At 41.9% G+C, this 19,472-nt stretch overlaps 1 protein-coding gene across 1 annotated transcript in view; it reads left to right on the top strand.

Annotated features, from left to right (window-relative positions):
• Positions 1 to 4,849, top strand: part of chek1 (checkpoint kinase 1) — a 46,382-nt gene extending 41,533 nt beyond the window's left edge. Inside the window, exon 13 of the mRNA XM_078531233.1 lies at positions 2,159 to 4,849. Within this exon, the coding sequence (XP_078387359.1) occupies positions 2,159 to 2,254 (96 nt within the window). The 3' untranslated portion in view covers positions 2,255 to 4,849. The remainder of the gene's footprint in view (positions 1 to 2,158) is intronic.
• The last annotated feature ends 14,623 nt before the right edge of the window (positions 4,850 to 19,472 follow it).

Genomic DNA, 19,472 nt, shown 5'->3' with positions numbered 1-19,472 from the left:
TTGACTGAATCTGATGTCTGCTATGTATAAACTAGACTGTGTAAACTTTTGAACTCTGAATTGGCCCAGGTCCATCTTCAGATTTATGTCTGAGATTCAGACTTGGTCAAGAGCCTTGATGAATGAAGGGCCAATTGGCTGCATGTCCAAAACCTCTGCATTTTACTATACTGCAAGGGCTGGATGAATGTATTATGGGGAAAAAATGTTTTGTTTCATGATATTTAAAACCCTTTTAACTTCCTGCTGTTTATTTGCACGGGAACTATCAGGGAGCTTCTCACCAAAGTGATCATCCTTCATGTGTGACTATTCGCTGCAGTGCCTTTAAGTCAAGGCCAAGGGTCCCAACCTGTCCTCACCAGACACATTTTACCAGCACGGATCACTGAAAAGCAATGGGAATTCTAGCTAAGTCTACATCCCTCTCCATGGAAACTGGCTGATGCTGAACCAGATTGTTTGGTGTTGTACTTAACCCAGAGATGAGCTTCTGATCACGTGTCAGCACCATCGCTAAAGTTGCCTGCTTCCACCTACGTAACAACGCCCAAATCCACCCTTGCATCAGCTCAACTTTGCTGAAAACCTCATCCTTTGTTAGCTCTAGACTTGACTCTATCATGCTGCTAGTCAGGCTTCCACCATCCATTCCCCACAAAGTTAAGCTTTTCCAAAACTCTGCCTGTATCCTAACTTGCACAAAATTCTGGTCACCTATTACCTTGTGTTCGCTGCCCTATATTAGTTCCCAGTCCCTCAACACCTTTGTCTTAAAATTTGAATTATTGTTTTCATATCTTTCCATGGCCTCATTCTTCCCCATTTCTATAACCTCCCCAAATCCTACAACCCTCAGCCATCTCTGTGCTCCTCCATTTTTGGCCTTTTACACATCCTAATTTATGGGGAGATGGTGGTAATGTCACTGGACTGGTAATCCAGAGGCCCAGACTAATGCTCTGGGGACATGGGTTCAAATCCCATGATACACAGCAGCTGGTGAAATTTAAATTCAATTAATAAATCTGGAATTGAAAGTTGGTCTCAGTAATGGTGATCATTGATTGTAAAGACCCATCTGGTTCACTAATCCCCTTTAGGCAAGGAAATCTGCCGTCATTACCTGGTCTGGCCGACATGTGACTCCAGATTCACAGCAATGTGGCTGACTCTTAACTACCCTCTGAAATGATCTAGTGAGCCATTCAAGGGTAATTCAATGGGCAACAAATGCTGGCCTTGCCAGCGACGTCCACTTCACATGGAAAAATAAAAAATAATCATTTTAATCGCTCCACCATGCTTTCAGCTGCTAATGGCCTGAACTCTGGAATACTCTTTAAACTTCTCTTCCTCTCTACTGTTTTTCCTCCATTTAAGATCCTCAAAACTTAGTTCTTTGACCAAGTTTTAGGTCACCTGTCCAAATATCTCCTCATGTGGCTCCATGTCACATTTTGTTTGATAACGCTCCTGTGAAGTGCCTGAGGGCTATATAAATGCAGGCTATTGTTGAGACAAACTCCTCCATTCCTACAGTAGGATTTGACACAGATTGAAGCTTGCTCAGCCTCCAACATGTCGGAGACCCCTGTAAAAGCTGATCTGGCTTTTAAGGTCATAGTTACTGAAGTGGATGAAACCAGTGCAGTCACACACCCGACAACCACACCAACTGAGATTAGAAATGGAACATAACAGAAATTGAACATGTAATTGGTGACTTTGTATTCATAAAAGACTTGCATTTACACAGCACCCCTCACAAACATGGGATGTCCTCAAGCAGTTTACAGCCAATGAAGTATGTTTTGAGATGTGGTCGCTGTTGTAATGTAGGAAATGTGGCAACAAATCTGCACGCAGTAAGCTCCCACAAACAGCACTGTGATGATGACCAGATAGTCAGCAGAGCTGGTCTTGAGAGAAATGGCTTTTCTGGCGGGGAAGAGGGGATTCCCAAGAAAGTATACGATCAATGATCCCTGTATGAAGTGACCTCCCCGCCCATCCATCCCCAAAGAGGGACACAGCTTGGCATGAAACATATTATATGAAGTATTAAAATGTTTTAATATTCTGCAGTTCAGTTCTCTCTAGAATTGTCTTCTAATCCATGGATTTGGACTGATTTTTATTTATTTCTTCCTTGCAGGGAGATGGTCTAGAATTCAAAAGGCACTTTGTGGCCATCAAACACAAACTGAGTGACATCATCTACACTCAGAAAATCCTCCTGTCTGTCACCTGATCTTTCTTTCGAGCCCCTACACTGCGTCGTATCTCTGCTGGGACGAGGATGCTAGAAGGAGTTGTGTGGGATGACGACTAGGGTACCTTTCTCCACCCAGCTTGAGAACACTGTGAGCTTGTGTGTATGTTTGAGTGTTGAAAGTTAATCCTCTACTGTAGTTAACGGAGAGACTTCAAGCAATAGGTCATCAACTAAAATTTCGATTTTAAATCCTAAGTCAATTAATCCAACTCAGAAATTAGCGCTTCTCTCCTCCTGACTCTGTGGCAGAGTCATTACTTGAATTTCTGCCAGAGCCACTGGGTACTTCATTCATTTGCATCTTTTTTAAACAAAGTTGGGATGAGCTTCTGAAATTTATAGAACTTTCCTGATTATGTGCAACGCTGATTGAAATTCATCTGGTCATCTGACCAGGTGGAACATCAGGGTGTCCACAGATAAAACACAGCCTGTGGAGAAATGCGTGATTGTTATCCACTGAAAGGTGAGAATGAAGGGAACAGTGAATTCTTCCCATGGTGGTTCGACCAAATATTGCAGCATCTCCCAATCTGTGGACCAGTTGGCTCCCAAAACACTCAGGAAAAGTCCTTGCTTTTTTGAAAAAACAGTTTCCTAGTGCAGTCAAGATGTGTTTTACGTACAAGATGAGGTTTTTTTGTTTAGAGTCCAGGACCTGTAGGTTGAGAAAGATGTCAGACTGTTTTGGTTGGGTTTCACTTTTAATGCCAGTATTGTACACATGACATACCCAACTGTGAGTTCTGAGTATTTGATTAAAAATGCAGAGATTGGTGAAGGATTAAAATTCATGGGAATTTGCGACTTGCCAGTCGGGCTCTATAGGAGCCACTCTGCTGTTAGGGTTATCGGATGCACAATCATAGATTTGATGTTTAGTTTAACTATTCAAACTTGAACCTTTTACAAGCTGCGCAATATTGTTTTTTCAAATTATATGTAAAAGGACTGTGTATGTGTGTGTGGAGCACTGCACCTAAACATCACTAGAATGCTTATCTGTACAGTCAGATCAGCATATCTCATGATGAAGGTGCTGGCAGGAGGTGTAGCTCCACCAGCTGTGGCTTTTTGGATACCCCATTCCACATCCAATGATCCAGTCTCATGCCATGGATTAGCAGAAAATTCTGCCAGTTCTCTTCACTGGTGAATCAGATGCATAATGACACACTCTATCTGTTCTTTTTAAAATATTTAGCTTGAATGGGATCACTAGACTATGTATTGTGTACTCTGAATCTGCTGTTACAGTATAAAATACCTTATGGTAAATCATTCACAATTTTACAAAACAAAATTAGCACTTTCAGGATTAAGTTAGATTTAAGGGGGCAGAAGGATTCAGCTATGATCAGGTTCACAAATTAACACAAGCAATTTTTTCTGTATTTGCTCTATTTCCACCCTAGACTAAATTTTTACATATGCTTTGAAACTGGCTTTAATGCACTGGGGCCACAGTCATTGCAGCTTCTATCCCCATGCAGGGACACAGGAGTTGATGTCTGCGCTGCTCTTTGGCCCCAATATCTTCCTGCTTATTAAAACATTATAACATTGTCAGTTGAAGGCCACAGTTTTGCTACAATAGAATCTACCAGTCAAGTGGCAATCTGTCACTTAAGCAAAGGGCCAAGGTTTCATAATTTAAGGGTGGGGCACTTAATACATAAACATCATAAATGATAAATGTTATTTTTTTTGGAATCAAAAAAAAAATAGATGATCTCAGTTTGCCTGCTGTGACTAGAACCTGATTTCATTTCTGCTACTTTCTGTGAAGTGGGAAATATGGCAGACACTTTTAGCTGTTGCAGTGTAACTCTCACTTGCTTAAATTGGTTCTGCCTGATGCCATGCTAGCTCAATGTTTCTCTTTGATTTAAAATAAATAGGCCGCACAAAATAACTAACCATCAACTGTTTAAATAATCCAGCCTGTGTCTTTCTAGTTTCCTGTTTGTGTTTGTAGATATATTTGTGTATGTAAAATTCTAAACTGTTCTTTGGTTTTGTAGAGTTTGCAAGAGCTCAGTTTATTGAGTCTTGGGGAAGCAGTTCTCCTGTAGAAGGGGAACTTTCAGGATTAGATGGCAGCAGCTGTTGGCAAGAACTTTCCCACCTGACTGACAAATAAAAGTCAAATGTGAGAGACGCTAGGAAATTGGCTAGTGCCTTAGGAGGAAGGGCAGGCTAATGTTTCAGGAGAGAAGTGACTCCTTTTCTCTTTGATGTTGTCTGATCCGTTATGTATTTTGATTGTCGATTTCCAGCATGTATTTATTTTCTCTACCCTTAATATTTTGTCTTTTTTTAGCCTGACCCCCTTCCCCCCAGACACACACACCTTAACTAAAAGTTAACATTTTCCCTTTACAATGCTGCTTTGTTTTATCTATAAAGTTCCCTCAGTTTGGTTAGTTTTGCTAACTGGACACTGAGCCTGTGTGCCAAGACTGTTTGTGAGAGGAAGGGGAGTTGGCTGACCCCCACAAGAGGTCTTAACAAAACCTTTTAAAAATGTAAGGAAATTTTTGGATAATGAATAAAGGACTTCTGTATGTGTATGCTGTTTTATTTTCTGATAACGCAGGGAATAGTGGTAGGATTTGAGACCCATGTCGCAAACTATATACATATTGAAATGGATTTAGCAATGTGCTGTGATAAATCTAATCTATTAGTTTTTAATATGCATCAGTGTTTTCCCTTATCAGTTTAGTACACAAAATACATTTTGTGAAATAAGAAAGCTTTGCATTAATTTAGCACCTTTCATGGTCTCAAGATGTCCCAAATTGCTTTGCAAGAAATGAAGTACTGTTGCAATGTAGGGAACATAGCAGCAAATTTGTACCCAGCAAAGTCCCACAAACAACAATGTAATAATGACCGGTTAATCTGTTGTATTAGTGAATCAGTTTAAGGGATAGATGTTACACTGGCGAGAACACCCCTGCTTTTTCAAAATAGCGTCACGGAATCCTTTCTCTCCCAAGAGGGCATACGATGCCTGTCTAGCCTCTAAGTTGAAAGAGAGCACCTCCAACTGTGTGGCACTCCCTCAGCACTGCACAAGTGTCTCAGCATGGATATTTGTATTCTTAGTCTCTGGAGTGGGGCTTCTAACTCAGTCAAGGGAGCGATCACTGAACCATAGATAATACCTTCATGACATAATTCATATTGAGGTATTTGGTGAACATATTTGCATGGAGGCAATACTCTTTCCCACCTAACTAAAGACACAATTAGAGTTGACAAATCTTTAGGACCGGTGGTTTAGTAGGTTGGACATTGACCTTTAACATTTGGCACTGTGTTTGAATTCACCTCGGAGGTGGATGGTTGTGTTTGGTTGCTTGCAGGATGAACATTTTAAAGATCAATAAATCTTCTTTCCACTGTGAATTGTTTCCTTGAGGAGTTTGGAGAGGCAACAGTTGTCTGTACCTGCTCTTCAGAACGGATTCCTCATATTCAAGCAAAAATAATAAACTATCTCATAAATTTTCTACATTAATTCTAAAATCTTTGAAGAAATTAGCAGAGGAGGCTAGGTAGGTATGAACAGGAGTAACAAGTGAAGAGGGTACTCGGAGCACATACCTCAACCATGATGTGTTAACTCAATGTTATTATAATTATGTAGTTCTTTCTTGAGGTTTTTCCCTGCCTGGTTGATGCTCTGTAACTAAAAAGCTGAAAAAAGAAATCTCTTTTTAAGAGCTTCCATCTCACTGAGGAGGCTCAGGCCAATCCATATCCAACAATCTGCTCTGAGAACTCTGCTCACACTTTGACAGCAGTGACAAATTATACCACAGCAGCTGAGACAATCCACAACATTCAAAAACAATCAACATTCGAGATTAAAAAACCCCACAAAATTCTAAAAAGAAAAGCCAATTCGCCAAATGTTAATGGCTCCTTTAAAAAAATTCCAGGATCCTGATCTGCATCTTTTCAAAAATTTACAAGTTCTTCCTTGGGCCATACCCGCCATACCCTAACTCTACGAGGTTTCACTGAAATTCATCCATTAGTTTTTGAGAGAAATTGGCCTGAATCTTCCAAGCTTTACGGCTGTGCGCAAAGATTCTCCCGATCTGACGCTGCTGATCATTTCTTTGGGATCTTCAGATCCCAGCTGTTGCAGAAATGTTCATTGCAGCATCCCCTAGGAACTCTGTCAGAGCGGAGTAGAGTCAGGGGAAGACCCGACAAGCCCCCGCTCACCTTCCCACCCTTTTTTGGCACTAGCTGCTATATTCTTTCTGGTAAGTTTTAAAGTTCCAGTCTTTGAGTGTGGGTTAGTGAATGGGAGGAGTGGATGAGGTGGTTGAGTAGGTAGATGGGTGAATGGATATCCAGGGGGCAGTGGCGATATTGAGAGATGTTCGAGTGCCCATGGAGTAATCGGGTCGAGAGGGTGGTCAGGTGGTAGTCAAGTTGGGGGGTAGTTAAGTCAGGTCATGGGAGGGGGGGGGGTGTCATCGGTGGTCATGGCGGTAGAGTTGTCAGGTTGCATGGGGAATAATTTGGGTGCTGGGTTGTGGAGTTACCCAGGTGTTAGACCAGGTTTTAAACTGTCTTACACTTGCACTCCTCATTTGCCTGGATGAGTGCAGCTCCCATAACACTCAAGAAGCTTGACACTGTCCAGGACAAAGCAGCCCACTTGATTGGCATCACATCCGCAAATATTCACTCCCTCCACCACCGACGCACAGGAGCAGCAGTGTGTACCATTTACAAGATGCACTGCAGGAATTCACCAAGGCTCCTTAGCATTTTCCAAACCCACAACCACTACCACCTAGAAGGACAAGGGCAGCAGACACATGGAAACACCACCACCTGGAAGTTCCCCTTCAAGTCACTCACCATCGTGGAAATATATCACCATATATTCACTGTCGCTGGGTCAAAATCCTGGAACTCCCTAGCAGTACTGTGGGTGTACCTACACCACATAGACTGCAGCGGTTCAAGAAGGCACCTCACCATCCCATGAATGAATTAAAAAAAAAACATTTCCTGGGTAACTATCCAGGTAAGCACTGCAGATTTAGCCCAAATCTTCGATTCTAGCTCAGAGTTGGAGATATTTGCACAGGGTCCTGGGTAGCAGGGAATGTCCATCGGAAGCTTAAGCTTCACAGGCAATTCCAAAATTGGTCCACATGTCAGGACTTCCTCAGGGTCCTGATGTGCATCTTTGGTTGTATGTCTGGCGCCCAATGATCTGGAGACCAGAAGATTTTGGCCAATGTTTACAAACGAGCGAAAACATTGCATGACAGAGGTAATCATTCAGTGAGATTATGGCTGTACATCAATTAAATTTCCCAGCCATGAGACACAGCTTCCCTGCATCAATGCTGTCAAGCTGCTAAAGAATTTTATATGTTTCAGTGAGATCACCTCTCATTCTTCTAACTCTCGGGAATATGGACCTGGTCAACTTAATTTCCCGTAGGACAAAACCCTCATCCCAGGAATAAATTTCGAGAACCTTTGTTGTTCCCCCTCTAAGACACATATTTCCTCCTTTAGGTAAGGAGACCAAACTACACAAAACTCTCGGTGTGGTCTCACCAATCCCTAAACAATTTCAGTAAGACTTCTTTACTCTTAGGTGAGAATTGCTCTGATTTCTGTTACCCTCTGAATGGAGAAACTGCTTCTGATTTCCTTCTACAATGACATGGCTCTAATTTTAGGGTTATGTCCCCTTGTTCTGGGTTTCCCCACCAGAGAAAATAGTTTCTTTACCAACGCCCTTAAACGTTATAAATATCTCAATCAGATAAGATGTCAAGCGGGTTGCAATTGAAACATTTAATGCATTTTTCAGCTGCCTGTGGATTCTGTGAATACTTTCTAACATTTACCTCACCTTGGCCGTGAGGAATGAGAAACATTCATGGGGTGAGACTAACCTGGTACTTCCTGAACAATGAGATAAGCCTCTCAAGTAACATATTTCTCACAATGTCAACATAATCCACATACCATGTAAGTAAAATAAATGTTTTTAAAACTATTTTGATGTCAGTGTGGAAACATTTCAACACTTCCTTTGTTCTGTGACAGTATGTGCTCTACATATTGTTTTACACAGTCGATTATGCAGCATATTTAATTTACATATTTTAGTAACTAGTTAACAAACGTGCATTTTGTAGCATCTTTGTAGCAACCTCAGGACATCCCAATGTGCTTTTCAGTACTTTTGAAGTGCATTTGCTGTTGTAGGAAACAGCAGCCAATTTGCACACAGTAAGATCCCACAAATTGTAATGAGGTAAATGACGAGATAATCTGTTTTAATGACTTTGGTTGAGAGATAAATGTTGGCCAGGGTATTGAGAGAGACTGCCCTTTTTTTCAAAATAAGATCTTTACATATGAACGTAGGAACAGGAGGAGGCCATTTATCCCCTTGAGCCTGTTCTGCCATTCAACGAGATCATGGCTGATCTGCGACCTCACTCTATATACCTGCCTTTAAAACCATATTCATTAAGATCTTTGATTAATGAAAATCTATCAACCTCAGTTTTAAGATTAACAATTGACCCAGTGTCAATTGCTGTTTCCGGACAGAAGTGTCCTTTGTGTGTACAAGTGTTTCCTAATTTCACTCCTGAAAGGCCTGGCTTTAATTTTTAGACTATGTCCCCAATCCTAGACACTCCAGCTAACAGAAATAGTTTGTCCCTATCTATCTTATCTGTTCCACTCAATATCTTGGAAACTTCAATCAAATTATGCCAGTTTGTGTAATCTCCGCTCGCAGCAAAGCCCTTAGGGACCGAGGACTGAATTTTTGACTGGGTGCAGGGGTGCGTTTCGGTGCATGAATGGCCACACTTCGACCTTGGTTTGGAAGAAATTCGATTTTCCTCTGCACTCCCGACCCAGTGTCATTTTCCACTGACACTTTTGCAGGTTGGAAACAATTATCCCTCTAAGCTGTGCAACCACGCAACAGCCTATCAAGTCCAACCTTTAGGAGAGGGAAGCAGCGTGCAGGAGAGTGGTGGTGAGCAGGGACCGAAGCAGGTAAGAGAGATCGTCAGTGGGAGGGTTGGGGCAGGAGGTGTAAGCGGGAGAGATGGTGAATGGGAGGGAGGCACAAGGGGGAGAGGTGGTGAGTGCAAGGATCAAGGAGGGAGGTGCAAGGGGGAGAAGTGAGTGGGAGGGTCAGGGAGGGAGATGCAAGGGGGAGAAATGATGAGTGCGAGGGCTGGGGAGGGAAGCAGCGAGTTGAGAGAAGCAGCAAGCTGGAGGTAAGTTGAAAGAGTAAAGTCATATTAAGAGTTATGTTATTAAGAGTTAGCAAGAGGATTTTTGAGCCAGTTAATATCACTGATCTAGTCATTTTGCTACAGCTGGTTTTGTAAAATTATTAAAGGAAGATTGATCCCAAAGACATTCGACATTTTTAGGGAGTTTGTGAACAGTTTTGGGTTCCTAACCCTGATCTCCAAATAATAATGCCAAGGTTCTTGTGGGGCTATCTCATGGGACATTTTAAACCGTGCATACTTCCAAATACTTCCTCTTTCCAAATCACTTCTTTTTGCATTGTGAAAGGCAGTTTACTTTAAAAATGGCTAACTGGTTTATTACTTCACAATTCATAGAATTTTAATCTAAAAAAACTGTAGGTGGAATAAATTCCATTACCTCCCAAAAGACTACCTCAACAGTCATTCTCCCTCCTAGGATTCCATTCTCTCTTCACCACAATGCTCTCTTCCCCAGTTCCCTCTTCAACGTTGACTTAATTTACAGGGACACTGTGTTTCTCTGACCTTTGGCCTCCAGTTCACAAGAGCCAACCTCTCTCCAAATTCACGGAGACACTTTACCTCTGCCTGGTTATGTTTGTTGATGTGAATAAATGACTGAGCTAGTTTCCTCACCATTCAGAACAGTTTTAAGTAAAGAAAATGCTCAATAAGCTGAAAAAGTAAAGGTTGGCTTTTCCACATTTTCTACCAATTCAAAAGGCAAGCCTCCTACGCTCTTTCCATTTTGAGCTTGTCAAATTGAAACAAAGGATCCTTGTTTGGTCTTGAACCATTGCTACTAATTCAACTTCTCTTCTGCCAAATTACTAAAATACAAGCTACAATATAAAATCTAACAAATACCTTTCACGTATGTTAGTGTGGTGGTTATGGTACCGAACTTAAAACCTAGAGGTCATGAGTTCAATTTTAAAATTGAATTCAGTAAATCTGGTAAGTTGTGGACTAGCACGTTAGCGTGTTTATGGTTGGGAGTGGTATTCTTTCTTCTTCTATACCTATGGTAACATTTTAAAAATATATATTGTCATGAAAAGCCGATCACCGCTACAAATTACTTACGGACATATTGAACTTTTTAAGGAAGACTTATGTGTTCTTAAAGAAATATAAGCAAGAACACTGAGCAAAAGATGGCTGATAATGTAAAGTGTCACTTTCTGGAAAATTCCTATATGGATTATACTGACAGACCTGTGCTGAGAGAGCATGGAATGTCGCACTTTAAAAGGTGTCATGGCTTTCTTTAAGCTGAGAGGCTTGAAAGGGAGATAGGGAAGATGCAAAAGACTGAACTTTAATCTCCTGTGGTTGCAGAGACAAAAGACTGATTTGCATGTCTCAACAGTCACCCACAAATCCATATCCTGTTGATTTCTATCTCGGAATGTGTAAATAGTTCTGATATGAATACAAGATGACTATTTCCTCTCCTGGTATACACAGAAAAAATGAGTTAAAAAACTAGCTGCAGAGCAGTGCAGTGGGTGCTGGTGTGCTGTGAGAGCAACAGCACAAGACCAACTAGACACCCCTGCAGTTGCAGGCTAGGTTTCTCTCTTTCTCTCTGTTGCTGGAGGCAAGGCTCAGCAGAAGCCATAATCAAAAAGGAAATGGGACAGCCTCCTCAGCTACCCTGCAGAACCAAGTGTCTCCAAACCAATTGCAAAACTGCTAAAGTCAGCTCTACCGGAATCACCCAACTTAACGGCTGCAACATACCGCCATCTGCACCTCACGGACAAACCAAAGAAGGATTTGTATATTTTTTAAAACTTTTATTTGGACTCTTAACTTCTCATTTCTGAACTGTGTGTGAGTGTGTTGTGTTTTTATTATTTTTCTCGGGTTTTAGTAACAAATAATCTTACTCTTTCTTTGAAAACCTGTTTAAATCGGCCCCTTCTAAAAAATAAATACACTTGGACTGGGAAAAGGTTGGATTGGGTGGGGTGGGGGTAGGGGGGAGGTGGGGGAAGGGGCCCCTTAAAAATTAACCTTGTTGCGACCAACCGAGTGGCCTGAATAAAGAAGGGGAGGCAGCTCAATCCTCCTCACCAGGAAACATAACAAAATTGGGGTCTCGTTCGGGAAATTAACAGATTGGGGGATCTCGCCTGGGGGACCGGTCGTAACATTATGGGCAGAATTTTACGGCAGCGGGATTTTACATTCCCGCTGAAGTCAATGACGTTTAGAATGTCTCGCCATATTTTATGGCCCCCGTCCCCGCCAAAATGGGGCCATAAAATTCTGCCTTATATATAGGGTTTCTTTCAACTGATGGCGCACATCTGCACAGTAACTTGATATCTGTGCACACAACAAAATTCATTCTGCACATGGATGGAAAAAATTAGAGGGAACGTTGGTACGGAATGCCTGGTGTGAAGAACACACTCCTGCCCTGGCTGAGGTTAGACTCCCTGTTTTAACTGGGGTCTGAAAATCGGATTTCCTCAAAGTTTTACAGCCTATTAAAAGCATGCCAGGTTTGAGAGTTTATGAAGAAAGTGTAAAGCCTCCTGAGGAGTCGGGAACATTCTGAAAGGTAAGTGTAAAATGTTTTCACACCTTCAAATGTCACTGTTAGGTTCTGTATTGTAATGTAGATGTGTTTTTAATGTAGTGATTCCTCATAGGGCTTTGTCCTGCGAAGGTAAGTTGACTTTTACATTGACTAGCATTGTATAATTGTTCACATGCATTACAGTAGTTTTCCAATGGAGAAAGTACCATAATGCAGTGAAAAATGTTACAAAATGTCCTGTCAGCCTGCGCTGTCATCTTTTGTACTGCCATTTAAATGGAGTGACAGCTCTGTCTGATTTTTAAAAAAATCTACTTTTGACACTTAAAGAAAATCTAACCCTCATATTAAATTGAAATGGCTACCTTCTGTTGTTTTCATCTCAGCAAGTACTCTACTGTTTGGACAGCTGTAAGCATTATTATGTTTGCTGAATGTCAAGTAATGATGAGTTTCAGATCAAGTATGTTCCATTCATCTGTGAATGATTGACAGGTTTAAGAAGTTGTAATAAAAGATTCTGCCTTTGATGTGGTTTCTGGTTTGTTGACAGAAGCTAATATGATTGCAAGTATTACAAGGTTTTTTCACATGGCAGAATTCATTTTTTTCAGTATCAATGATAGTGTGATGGAGGCTTTTATTAGATGACGAGAAGGAATGTAAAATATTATCCATTGATACTGTGTGGAATCTGAGCATTGTACATTGTGGATACTGGGTGATTGGCTATATAGGATATATGGGAGTGTGTGGAGGAGGCAGGGGGTGGGCAAGGGGAGTAAGACATGAGAATTAGGAAGCTTTTAATCAATGTTTGAAACCATGTTTCTGTCACTGAGAACCATCTCACCAGCCTGCCTCCGCCTGTCCTGGGAGTTTGGCATTACACTCACCTTGCCAGAGTGGATGTAGACCTTGGGCCTCTTCCTGAGCTGCACGGGTTCCTGTGGATCACGGTCTGTCTGTTCTCTGTGTCAGCTATCCACATCCAGGCCTGTTTGGTCTGGGAGGCTGGCCTATTCCTACCACCATCTGGGATGAGGACCCTCCTCCTCTCTTTCACTGCCTCGGGGAGAATCTCGAGGTTGGCATCAGCAAAACATAGGGCAGCCCTGCCCCAGGTTCCAGACCTCTGCCTCTCCTGCTCCATCTTTAATCCAACAAGTAATGCAGTGATACTGTTGGTTTAAATCGCACCTGCTTTCTTCCAGTCTCACCTCTGTCCAGGCCCTCCTGGCCACCAATCCACTCTCTAGCCAATTACCAGGCCACCCCCATGAAAATCAGGGCTGTACTGCTTCACCCCCTATCCCTCTGGGGGTGAAATCAGCACCTGGAAACAGTACAGATATCCCTTTCCCACCCCCAAAAGTAAAATCCTGCCCCAGACCCTTAATTAGAGACTCCAGCAATTTCCTGATGAGAGGTGTTAAGCTACCTGGTCTATAATTCCCTGACTTTCCTCTGTAACCTACTTAAGTGGAGAGGCCTGTGTAATTGTCCAATCCAAAGGAAGCATGAGAACCTTGGAAGATTATAGTTAGAGCGATAATTATCCAAATGGGAATGCAGATGAGGCCTTGGTTTAATGTCTCATTGAAAGATGAGGCCCCCAACATTGAAGCTTCAGTTTTGATTTTGTGCTGAAATCTCTAGAGTGCTGCTTGAACTCATGACCTACTGATTCAAAGGTAAGAGTGTGACCACTAAGCAGCACTACAGTTCCTAACTACTTCAAAAGTTTTGAGCCTTGATTTCTGAGCTCAGCACTGCATTGGGCCACTTTGGGGACCTGGGTTTGAATTTATTGAAGACCTGGTTGCAAGTGTTTTCTGGGAAATGCACGTGTATTGGTCTCAACCCTAATGGACAGTGGACGTTCCAAAGCTGTCCCTGATTTGGTACCAATTGGTAATTTCACTCAGGCCAGAGGATAGCGAGTGGAAACTGGGAAAAAAAGACACTGGTGCTCTAGGAAGTGAGATCCTGAAGTTGGAGCTGAGGTACATCATTGGAGTAGAGTTAGGAGGCCCTGCTATGCCTTTTTAAAATTTTAAAAATATAGTTGTTCACAGCGCTGTTAAGGAGGGAGTTCCAGGATTTTGACCCAGTGACAGTGAAGGAACAGTGATATATTTCCAAGTCAGGACGGTGAGTGACTTGGAGGAGAATTTCCAGGTGTTGGTGTCTCCATCTATTTGCTGCCCTTGTCCTTCTAGACAGTAGCGGTTGTGGGTTTGGAAGGCGCTGCCTGAGGAGTCTTGGTGAGTATCTGCATTGGGACTACTTGATGTTGACACTGGTGACTGAAATGGGAGAAGTCTCTTTCTCCGCAATTGACACTTGGTACCCTTATGACCACAAAAACAAATTTAAGAGCACATTTCTGGGTGAGTACCTTACTTGGACACTTTGGGCCGAATTTTCCAAGGAGTGGCAATCACCATCGGACTGCCACTCTGCTCCTATTTTTTACACAGAGCCGGAGCTCCACATTTCTGGGCCGGACTTCCGAACCGGCCTGTTCAGAGGTGTGGAGCATCCCTGTTCAGGAGTCATCCTTCGTGGGGCAGGATAGTCGGAGGCAGCCAAGCCACACCCCCTTTTTATGGTATTAGCTGCGGTATTTTGGTAAGTCTTCATTCACTCACGCGCTGAAAAAGTTTGGGATATTTAAACAGCTTTTCAATGTGTTAGTGAATGAGTGTGAGTGAGGGAAGTGGGTAAATGGGTAGGGTGAAAGATGACAGGGTGGAAGGGTGGGTAAACCCAGCAGGTCTAGCAGCATCTGTGGAGAGAGAAACAGAGTTAACGTTTTGAGTCCATATGACCCATCTTCAAAACGTTAACTCTGTCTCTAGAGCTGCTGAGTTTTTCCAGCATTTTCTGCTTTTGTTTCAGATTTCCAGCATCTGCAGTATTTTGCTTTTATGGAAGGATGGGTAGGCTGGTAGTTGGAAATGTGGTAGGTGATAGGGTGCATAGGCTGCCAGCTGGGTACGTTGGTAGGTTTCAGGGTGGCAGGAGGGTAGTGTGGTGAGGTTGGGTTGGGAACTGATGTTTAATACGATCTGTCAGCCATTGGGACGAACAGCTCATGTATCTGGCATAACACTGGCACTGAAATTCATAAACCACATAACTTATTTGTGTGGTAAGCAGAATGTCTTTTTGGCTTGATGGCAGCATCCTGTCAGTGGAAAACGCCACTTTTGTTGCCACTGCATGGTAGCAGCCTGAAATGGCTAGTTTCATCTATATGCAAATTTTTGAGATACTTTACCCTTCCAGGGTAATCTGAGGTAGACTGGGTGCTTTTCAGGTCCAAAAGTGGTGGCCTTAGGCCCATTCCTGAGTAAGTACAATTCTGGCCCCTACACAAATGAGTAATGTGATATGAATTTCAGCGCCAGGTATGTAGGCCATGCGTCCCAATGTCTGGCGGATTGTATCAAACAGCTCTGTGTCCCTTCAGCAGTTTGCAATATGCAGAGTACTAATCATACTCAATCGACCCATGTTTGCAAAACTTATGACATAATGTCTAACATTAGATGTGATTCGCAATTGGGAAGCACTTGCTGAACAATCCTGAGTGTGCTAAGAATTACACTAACAACCAATTTAAGATTATCAGCCTGACTCGCAATGTTGCTCATTTTTACTTGCTCGAAGCTACATATGTTCATATGCAGGGACCTGCCCTCTGCAGGCAAAATGAATATGCCCAGACATTGCACCTTTTCTTGAATAAACAAAAAGAATGGAGGACAATAGCTCCCTGGTGCATTCGTCATCACAATGTCTCGACCAATCAGAGCCGACTTGCCAACTAATCAGCACCGCTTTTCTCATGCAGTACAAATAGTTGTTCCCTTTGAAATTTGATATTTTTGAGTCTGATGAGTGCAAGATGAAAATCTTCAACAGCATGTTTCCCTTTTCAGCAATACTCAAGTTCTGTACCACTAAACAACTATTTAAATATGAGTTAATAAATTAACATCAGATAGACTTTGTGCATGAACATAATTATAACACAAGCATTGGTTGTTGTAAGTGTCCAAAACAAAATAAGGTTGGAGCTGCCTGAGCCAGTTTATAGTGAGGGTGGGGCCATAGCACAAAACTGCCTCATAATTGACACAAAATTAGAAGTAAAAGTGAGAAAGACAATAGAGGAAATAATTTAATGGTTGTTATATTTTTTGGATAAATGCATTATTAACTGGAGTAGGGTTGCAGTGTTAATGCCACACTGGCGCAGTGAGATTGAGAATGAAGCCGCATTAATGTGTTAACAAATCAGAAGCCCCACCCTGGATTTACCACATATTGTACCTGTCCAAAGAGCGCTTGGTGCTGACACTCGTTGAGAAAATGTCCCATTTCACAATGCTAAGATTACTCATAGGGAAGGAACAATCTTTTCAAAAGAAGTGGCCTTTTCTGATGGCGTTACTGTAAATATGATAAAGCATGAATATAGAATATGTTTTTTCTTTAACTTTCAGATGAAACACCTTCATTGTAACAAAGGGTGGGATTTACAAGATTGATTGTGAAAGACAAGACTTATTTAACAATTACTGATAAAATCAGGCACATTGTCCCCGAGGGAATCTCTGGTTAGAATCACACAGAACTGAAGAAAGCATTTAGTCCATCATGTTTGTGCCAATTCTTCTGTTGATAATGCTGCCATAGCTTTGTGAGTTACTTTCAGGCAGCATGAAATGCACCCAGGATTAGTGACTAGTTTTCCTTTGGAGATTGTTGTGTGCTGGACCCTAAGACCCTGTAATTCCCTTCCAAAACCTTTCCATCTCTCTCTCTCTCTCTCATGTCTGTTCCTCAAAACCTACTTCTTTGACCAAGCTTTTGGTCGTCTGGCCTAATATCTCCATAAATAGCTAGGGGTGTTACATTTTGTTCGATAGCCCTCCTGTGAAGTATCTTGGGATGTTTCACTATGATAAAGGCGCTATATAAAATGCATGATTCGCTTTGCAATTGGGGTATTTGTAAACTGGAGAATTGGGTTTAGGTCAGTAATAAGAGACCCATGGTGCATCAAAGCAATATTGACCGACATTAGCTGAGCACAATGTCACCAGTCTGTATCCCTCTTGTATACATAAATAAATGTATATAACTTGCTAGTACAGAACTTTAGTATTACTGAAAAAAGAGACATGCTGTCGAAACTTTTTGCCTTGCACCAATCAGGACAGAATCACAAGAATATCAAATCTCAAAAGGAAAAACAAATTTATACTGCATGAGAAAAGGGTGCCGATTGGTTGTCACATGGATTCTCATTGGTCAAGGCATTGTCATGAAAATGCCCCAGGGAACAGTTATACCCCAAGCTTTTGTTTAAATTCAAACCAGGCAAGTTGGCTCTGGTTGAAGCATTCCCAATGGGGAATGCACCTGGGAAGGGTTGTTCCCACAAGTTTTATTTAAGTGAAAAAGGCGCAGGGCCCTGCAGTTAAATATATGTAGCTTCTGACAAGCATAAGTGAGCCAAATTATGAGCCCAACTGATAATCTTAGATTGGTTGTTAGTGTAGCTATTAGCACACTCAGGATTGTTCAGTAGGTGCTGTCCAATTGCAGAATCCACTTGTCAACGAATCAGCACCTTTTTAATCATGCAATATAAATTTGTTTTTCCCTTTGAGATTTGGCAATCTTATGATTCTGTCCTGATGAGTGCAAGTCAAAAAGCTTCGAATCTATGTCTCTTTTTTCAGAAATATATCACTTTATCTCTGTCTGTTGCTCTTTGTTCCTATCTCTCTCTTTCTCTTAATCTTTTTGTCTCTGCAGTTTAAGATGCCATGATAATAACTGCAGTGCCCACACTCCTGCCAGGCCATTCAACCCATTGTGCCCGCACTGGCTCTCTGAATGAGCAATTCCCTTAGTCCGTTCTTCAAGCTTCTGCCCATAACCCTGCACATCATTCCTTTACAGATAACAGTCTAATTCCCTTTCAAAAGTCTCACTTGAACCTGCCTCCACCACACTCTCAGGTTGTGCATTCCAGACCTTAACCGCTCACTGTGTGAAGTTTTTTCTTAAATCATTTTTGCTTCTTTTGCAAATTACCTTAAGTCTGTACCCTCTTGTTCTTGATCCTTTCACAAGTAGGAACAGTTTTTCCTGATCTATTCCATTCAGATCCCTCATGATTTTGAATACCTCTATCAAATCTCCTCTCAGCTCTCTCTTCTCCAAAGAAAACAGTCCTAACTTCTCCAATCTATCTTCATATCTGAAGTTCCTCATCCCTGGAACCATTCTCGTGAATCTTTTTTGCACTCTCTCCAATCCCTTCATATCTTTCCTAAACTGCGGCGCCCAGAACTGGGCACAATACTCCAGCTGAGGCTGAACTAGTGACTTATATAAGTTCAACATAACCTCCCTGTTCTTGTACTCTTCATCTCCTATTAATGAAGCCTAGGATACTGTATGCTTTATTAACCACACTCTCAACATGTCTAGCCACCTTCAATGACTTATGCACCCAGGTCCCTCTGTTCCTGCACCCCCTTTAGAGTTGGATCCTTATTTTATACTGTCTCTCCATGTTCTTCCTACCAAAATGAATCACTTCATATCTCTCCTCATTGAAATTCATCTGCCACCTATCTGCCCACTCCACCAACTTGTCCATGTCCTTTTGAAGTTCTACACCGTCCTCATCACAGTTCGCAATGCTTCCAAGTTTCATATCAACTGCACATTTTGAAATTGTGCCCTGTACACCAAGCTCTAGGTCATTATATGGGTGTAAATTGGATGAACAGAAAAGGATTTGTGATTTTCAGCTTCGGTTTGTAAACCTATTTCTAAAACTACTTAAGATTTTGAATTATTTTCCTCTCGTCAACTTTAATCTGACCACTGGATTTGGCCATGTGTTTTCTGGGCTGGAATGTTCTCAGACTCACCACATTTCTGACATTTTTGAAAACCTGTCTCACAGGCTGAGCCACTGCAGAAAAGTGACATAGTTCTGGGGTTATACATGTGAGCATGGCAGACTGGGAATATGTCCAGGATCGCCGATAGGAATCAAGAGAGTAAAAAAAATGATTAGAGCTATAACCAAACAGAAGGAATGAACAGGCAGTGAGACCAGCTGCCGAGTGAGAGAGGGAGAGAGACAAAGTGGCTGAATGATCAAACTGTGGCAGGGAGAGAAAGAGACATACAAGACTGACAAAGTTAAACAGAGAGACAATAAGAGAAACTAACAGAGAGAAACAAGAAAGTAGTTGGGCAGGAGAGAGAGAGACAAGAGGAGAAAGACCAA

The sequence above is a fragment of the Cetorhinus maximus genome, chromosome 2 (genome assembly GCF_964194155.1).
Source record: "Cetorhinus maximus chromosome 2, sCetMax3.hap1.1, whole genome shotgun sequence".
Classification (NCBI taxonomy): Eukaryota; Metazoa; Chordata; class Chondrichthyes; order Lamniformes; family Cetorhinidae; genus Cetorhinus; species Cetorhinus maximus.
The sequence above is the reverse complement of the archived record's forward strand: the minus strand, read 5'-3'. Positions and strand labels throughout refer to the sequence as shown.